Here is a 7,223-nt window from a genome sequence, read left to right as displayed (position 1 = left end):
GGGTGAGAGAGAGGAGGATGAGAGAGGGGGATGAGAAAGAGGGGGATGAGAGAGATGAGGATGAGAGAGAGGGGTGAGAGGGAGGGATGAGAGAGAGGGGTGAGAGAGGGATGAGAGAGAAGTGAGAGAGGGATGAGAGAGAGGAGGATGAGAGAGGGGGATGAGAAAGAGGGGGATGAGAGGGATGAGGATGAGAGAGAGGGGTGAGAGAGAGGGATGAGAGAGAGGGATGAGAGAGAGGGGTGAGAGAGGGATGAGAGAGAGGGATGAGAGAGAGGGATGAGAGAGAGGGATGAGAGAGAGGGGTGAGAGAGAGGGGTGAGAGAGAGGGGTGAGAGAGAGGGATGAGAGAGAGGGGTGAGAGAGAGGGATGGGAGAGGGGTGAGAGAGAGGGGTGAGAGAGAGGGATGAGAGAGAGGGGTGAGAGAGAGGGATGAGAGAGAGGGATGAGAGAGAGGGGTGAGAGAGAGGGATGAGAGAGAGGGATGAGAGAGAGAGAGGAATGAGGCCCTGGAGGGTGACTGTTGGGACAGACCGGGTTTGAACCCAGTGTGTGCGCCACAAGACCAGGTTAAGGCCTAGCTCAGAGGTGGCAACTCTGAACTTGGTGGAAAGGACTTCCTGTCACTTCCTGGTGTGTTTAACACACAGGGTTTCCCAAACCTGTTTTGTCTCGCGACCCCAAATTGACATCAAATAATTTCCTTTTCCAATGGCCTGGTGTAAAGATGCTCTACTCTACTCGGTTGGACATTAACCCCCCAAAACACTACAATACAGGCTACAGCTGCAATATACACAAACAATGTTTGTCTTCATACATTTTTTTATTTTTTTTCGAGATATATGATACTGATATTGCCAGTTTACATTAGGGATCCAACCTCAGCTAATTTTTTCAAGTCAAGACTAAAAACCCATCGTTTTAATATTGCCTTTAAATGACTAAATAGTTAAATTATGATTATATAATGATTAAAGCACGTTGAGCTGCAACGTTTGCAGGAAAAGTGCTATACAAATAAAAAGTTGTAGTCCCTGTAGGATCCTGTGTGTGGTTCTGGTTACCTGTAGGATCCTGTGTGTGGTTCTGGTTACCTGTAGGATCCTGTGTGTGGTTCTGGTCACCTGTAGGATCCTGTGTGTGGTTCTGGTCACCTGTAGGATCCTGTGTGTGGTTCTGGTTACCTGTAGGATCCTGTGTGTGGTTCTGGTTACCTGTAGGATCCTGTGTGTGGTTCTGGTTACCTGTTGGATCCTGTGTGTGGTTCTGGTCACCTGTAGGATCCTGTGTGTGGTTCTGGTCACCTGTAGGATCCTGTGTGTGGTTCTGGTGACCTGTAGGATCCTGTGTGTGGTTCTGGTTACCTGTAGGATCCTGTGTGTGGTTCTGGTCACCTGTAGGATCCTGTGTGTGGTTCTGGTTACCTGTAGGATCCTGTGTGTGGTTCTGGTCACCTGTAGGATCTTGTGTGTGGTTCTGGTTACCTGTAGGATCGTGTGTGTGGTTCTGGTCACCTGTAGGATCCTGTGTGTGGTTCTGGTTACCTGGAGGATGGCGTGGGAGCGCGAGGACGTGCGGTTGGCTGCTGTGGGCTCCTGGGTACGCTGCTTATTCCCCTTCGTCAGCAACTGCATGATCTAAGAACACAACACATAATCATGAATACATAAATACATTCAACTGAATGGGAAAGTGTGTCCCAAACGTTTGACTGGTACTGGATCTCACCTTCAATAGACTCTAGAGCTAACCCTGCCTACTCAGAGGTGTGTGTGTGTGTGTGTGTGTGTGTGTGTGTGTGTGTGTGTGTGTGTGTGTGTGTGTGTGTAACTGGGTTACAGATGTAAACTTTTAGTTTTCATATTTGGCAGCATGTTCATAAGTTTGTTGTCAGAGGCCTTCAAATGGCTGGTCTATCTAAGAGAAGGGCCAAACAGTTAGCAAAGTATTGCTCAGTATCTGCTGTTATTGGTAGCCTCTCAATATGGAGAAGGCGGTGTCATCTGGTGTCATCTGGTGTGAATAACAGAATCCTGTGTGTAGCATAACTGGTTGTTGGCTCAGCACTACTGTAACTGACTGTTTTCATAATGTCAAAATGCACTGATAGTATTTATGTCCTTTAGATATTGTACATGGTATGTGGACATAAATAAAGCATTTAAAATGTGTGTGCTTGTGTGTGTGTGTGTGTGTGTGTATGCTTGTGTGTGTGTGTCTGTGTGTGTGTGTGTGCTTGTTTCTGTGTGTGTGTGTGTGTGTGTGTGTGTGTGTGTGTGTGTGTGTGTGTGTGTGTGTGTGTGTGTGTGCGTTATGGTCACTAATAGAGATCTTGTGTTGTCCGTTCCCCCACTTGATTGGCTTGATGGGTGGATGTCTGTGGTGATGTCACACATCTGTGACCTGATTGGTGTGTGCAGCTGTGTGATGTCACCCCCCCCCTCACCTCCTTGGCGTTCTTGGTGGAGACCTGGGTGATGCCAGCGATGCGGATCTCCCCCCTGGAGTCCTCCCGCAGGTCCAGGTACCCCGAGGACGGGTTCAGCAGGTCCCGGATCATCTCATTATAGATCTGAACACAGACACACGCTGAATATGACACATAGTTAGGTTAACCTGCAGCTAGGTGTGTGTGCGTGCGTGAGTGTGTACATGCAAGCATAGAATGTGTGTGTGTGTGTGTGTGTGTGTGTGCGTGCGTGCGTGAGTGTGTACATGCAAGCATAGAATGTGTGTGTGTGTGTGTGTGCATGTAGTGTTGTTTGCCAAGACTGCCAATGTAGCCACAGTGACTGTGGAAAGATGCTAGTGTGTGCGAGAGTGTGTGTACATGCAAGCATAGAATGTGTTTGTATTCTGTGTGTGTGTGTGTGTGTGTGTGTGTGTGGACCTCCAGGTAGGACATGTGGACAGTGTAGTCCATGTCCTGGGTGTGTGTGTGTGTGTGTGTGTGTGTGTGTGTGTGTGTGTGTGTGTGTGTGTGTGTGTGTGTGTGTGTGTGTGTGTGTGTGAGGACCTCCAGGTAGCTCATGTGGACAGTGTAGTCCATGTCCTGGGTGTGTGTGTGTGTGTGTGTGCGTGTGTGTGTGTGTGTGTGTGTGTGTGTGTGTGTGTGTGTGTGTGTGTGTGTGTGTGAGTGTGTGTGAGGACCTCCAAGTAGCTCATGTGGACAGTGTAGTCCATGTCCTGGGTGCTGGTGTCCATGGCAGTGAACAGGTCGGTGAGGGTTCTGATGTAGATGCCGGGCTCAGACTCCACCCCCAGCATGGTGTAGGTCTTCCCCGCCCCTACAGAGAGACACACTGTTACCACACTGTGTGTGTGTGTGTGTGTGTGTGTGTGTGTGTGTGTGTGTGTGTGTGTGTGTGTGTGTGTGTGTGTGTGTGAGAGAGAGAGTGCCGCTTATACAGTCTGTCCCACGCCGTACGTGTGTGTGTGTGTGTGTGTGGGTGTGCTTGAGTCATCTGTCCTACTTCACAAGGACGTGTGTGTGTGTGCGCTCATGTGTGTGTGTGTGTGTGTGTGTGTGTGTTACCTGTCGGCCCATATGCAAACACTGTGGCATTGTACCCAGATATGACCCCCTCGATCAGGTTCTTAGTGGTGGCCACATACACATCCTCCTGATGGAGAGAGGAGGAGGGGAGGAGGAGGAGGAGAAGAAATGAGGGGATGAGATGAAAAGAGGAGTAATCGGGAGCAGAAAGGACATGTTGAAGTGGAGGAGTGGAGAGAGTGGCAGGTAAGAGGGCAGAATACACTAAGAACGTCACCACAGTCTAATAAAGAGAGAGGGATGAAAGAGAGGGATGAGAGAGAGGGGGATGAGAGAGAGGGGTGAGAGAGAGGCATGAGAGAGAGGGGTGAGAAAGAGGGGAATGAGAGAGAGGCATGAGAGAGAGGGATGAGAGAAAGGCATGACAAAGAGGGGGATGAGAGAGGGGGATGAGAGAGGGGGATGAGAGAGAGGGATGAGAGAGAGGGATGAGAGAGAGGGATGAGAGAGGGGAATGAGAAAGAGGCATGAGAGAGAGGGATGAGAGAGAGGGGGATGAGAGAGAGGGATGAGAGAGAGGGGTGAGAGAGAGGGGGATGAGAGAGAGGGGGATGAGAGAGAGGGATGAGAAAGAGGGATGAGAGAGAGGGATGAGAGAGAGGGGGATGAGAGAGAGGGATGAGAAAGAGGGATGAGAAAGAGGGATGAGAGAGAGGGATGAGAAAGAGGGGGATGAGAGAGAGGGATGAGAGAGAGGGGGATGAGAGAGGGATGAGAAAGAGGCATGAGAGAGAGGGGGATGAGAAAGAGAAATGAACGGGGAGGGGGGGGGTACCTGAGAGGCCGTCCAATCGAACGCCTTGTCAAACATGTAGGTCTTCTCCCGCGAGCGATTGGCTCTCAGCACGTCGTCTGGGTCGTCACACGGGTCCATCAGAACCACCATCTAACATGGACCCAACATTCAGACAACCATCTCCTAACATGGACCCAACATTCAGACAACCATCTCCTAACATGGACCCAACATTCAGACAACCATCTCCTAACATGGACCCAACATTCAGACAACCATCTCCTAACATGGACCCAACATTCAGACAACCATCTCCTAACATGGACCCAACATTCAGACAACCATCTCCTAACATGGACCCAACATTCAGACAACCATCTCCTAACATGGACCCAACATTCAGACAACCATCTCCTAACATGGACCAAACATTCAGACAACCATCTCCTAACATGGACCCAACATTCAGACAACCATCTCCTAACATGGACCCAGCAGATTGCAGCAAAAGTGAGTGTCGGTCGTTGCTACTTGCACCTCTCTACCCCACCTCAAAGGGACACACGGAGATACACATGATAACAGTTATACACTAAATTATACGCAGAGCTGCCAAGTCTCACGCAATCGCCGTGAGACTCACGCATTTCAACCAGTTCTCACGCTCTCACGCGGCATCTCTATTTCTCACGGCGAGAAATAACAATTTGTTTTACGGGACTTTTATTTTTGAAATTCCTTGAAAGAAAGCTACCGGACATGAGTTTCGTGGCATCTTTCTGCACGCGCGTTAACTTGAGTCTGCAATCGAAGCGGCAGGCGAGCGCTGATGGAAGAACCTGTGTTCCCGCGAGCTGCAAGAACGTAGGAAGCAGTGTTGCCAGAGTGGGCTACTTTTGGTCACACTGGACGGGTGGATTCGGCAGCTTTTAGACCGGTTGGGCTGGACATTGTCAATTCCGTCTGGCAACCGTGGTAGCAAAATATGTGCATACATTACAACATCGTATCTGGTAGCCTACTGGACTGGGTTGCACCAATTTGGCGTAAGTCATTACTAAATGCAGGCATTTAGTAGTTACTAAACCCCTAGTTGTTACTAGCTAGTTTCAAACTAGTTGTTTACTAATTTCGGTTGCACCACGCCAATCTTTTGCCAATCTTAGCTAGTAAATACTCAGTTTTGGTAAGTGTTTTTTGTTTCTCTACTGTAACATAACCAGGTACATTAATAATAATAATAAATAGTAATTGCAATTTACAATACAAATACAACAATTGGGGGTCCCTAAAAAAATATGTGGCCGCGCTACGCGCGCACAAGATCAACCACCAAGGCCTCATTCTGACCCAGGAAAAACCCTGGTATGTACTGTATAATATGATAGCCATCTATGAGCAATGCACTGTATATAAGATGATGACCAAGGGTCTTTCTGCTGCTGACCAAGGGGCTGAGTCCTGTTGATGGGGCCCAATTTTCTTTTAGAGTCTGTAGGCTACTGTATATGTTGATTTCATAAATATGATATTATGATATGATAAATATGATATTATTGTCTGAATCTTTGTCTTGTTTTATAAAATGTTAATTATTTTCATTTCTTGTGCTGGTTTATTATGAACAACATGTAATATTGCAGGAAACTAGCACAAATAATTGGGTGGGAGAGAGGGGCCGCTGCCGCCAAAACGTGCACAGTTTTGGGTCGCTCCACCGCCAAAAAATCTCACTCCAAACTTTTGGTGAAACTTGGCAGCCCTGATTATACGCCTGTATAATGTCAATTCTTTTGAGCTATTAGTTCAAACAGGACATCATCTATGACTATTCATTTGACATCGGCCATATTGACTATGTGAAAATAAAGCTCGAATAATATGTTTCCTAATGAGACCTCTACCGATGAGACCGTCTCGAGGGTGCCTTTGCTGCTGCAGGTACAGTAAACAGACGCATACGCACGCACGCACACGCACACACGCACACACACACACACACACACACACACACACACACACGCACACACACACACACACACACACACACACACACACACACACGCACACACACACAGACTTCAGGGACGACAGACAGGTGACTCACGGCCCCCTGAGCCCCTTGTTTACCTGTTCGTCCACCCGGGTCGCGACCACCAAAGCTCCCTCTTCCTGCTCGGCCTCGTTCAGCGGTCGGATACGCAACGCCACCTGCAATATTGTTCAAATATGATATCCACTTTCAGCCCGTCATTTCATGCGATAGGCGTATTACATGTTTCGCTAAAAGGCCATAATGAGATTGGGATCTCACCGTCAGTTGGTGGTCTATTGACACCCCAGGAACATCCTTCATGATTGCAAAGTCCTCCAACCCCCTCTGTTGAAATACTCATTTGATCCAAACAGTCAATCTGCGGCAGTTTTCGCTTATGTACCAGTTGTTCCTTCACCGGCTCTTGTGGTGCACAGACCGTATAGCTGCAGTGAGGACGTTACTTAACCTCATCGTCGGAAATCTCCAACTAATCCCTTTGGTACTTAGTCAACATGCGCGGCGGTGAAGCGCATTGGCCAGGAGAGCTGTCCTTACCAGGTGTCGTTATGACTCAACCAGCGTCCTAATAATAATAATAATAATAACTTTATTTGTATAGCGCTTTTCCTGCAAACGTTGCAGCTCAAAGTGCTTTAATCATTAGATCATCTTAATTTAATTATTTTGTAATTTAAAGGCAATATTAAAAGGATGGGTTTTTATAATCTTAACTTAATTATTTAGTCATTTAAAGGCAATATTAAAAAGATGGGTTTTTAGTCTTGACTTGAACATATTTGCTGAGGTTGCATCCCTAATGTAAACTGACAGTGCATTCCACAATCTGGGAGCATAAAATGAGAATGCAGCCTCACCAAATCTCTTCTTT

General features: G+C 47.7%; 1 protein-coding gene across 1 annotated transcript in view; it reads right to left on the bottom strand.

The window, feature by feature from the left end:
* The window catches only part of LOC308150126 (kinesin-like protein KIF19), a gene marked incomplete at both ends in the record, with an annotated part of 26,081 nt that extends 19,429 nt beyond the window's left edge, over positions 1-6,652 (bottom strand). Inside the window, 7 exons of the mRNA XM_080522990.1 lie at positions 1,549-1,641; positions 2,451-2,576; positions 3,155-3,291; positions 3,540-3,627; positions 4,336-4,446; positions 6,427-6,507; positions 6,611-6,652. Coding sequence (XP_080379116.1) covers positions 1,549-1,641; positions 2,451-2,576; positions 3,155-3,291; positions 3,540-3,627; positions 4,336-4,446; positions 6,427-6,507; positions 6,611-6,652 — 678 coding nt within the window. The remainder of the gene's footprint in view (positions 1-1,548; positions 1,642-2,450; positions 2,577-3,154; positions 3,292-3,539; positions 3,628-4,335; positions 4,447-6,426; positions 6,508-6,610) is intronic.
* Between the last annotated feature and the right edge of the window lie 571 nt (positions 6,653-7,223).

The sequence above is a fragment of the Nansenia antarctica genome, assembly GCF_963989245.1.
Source record: "Nansenia antarctica genome assembly, chromosome: 2".
Classification (NCBI taxonomy): domain Eukaryota; kingdom Metazoa; phylum Chordata; class Actinopteri; order Argentiniformes; family Microstomatidae; genus Nansenia; species Nansenia antarctica.
This window is presented reverse-complemented; position numbering and strand designations above follow the sequence as displayed.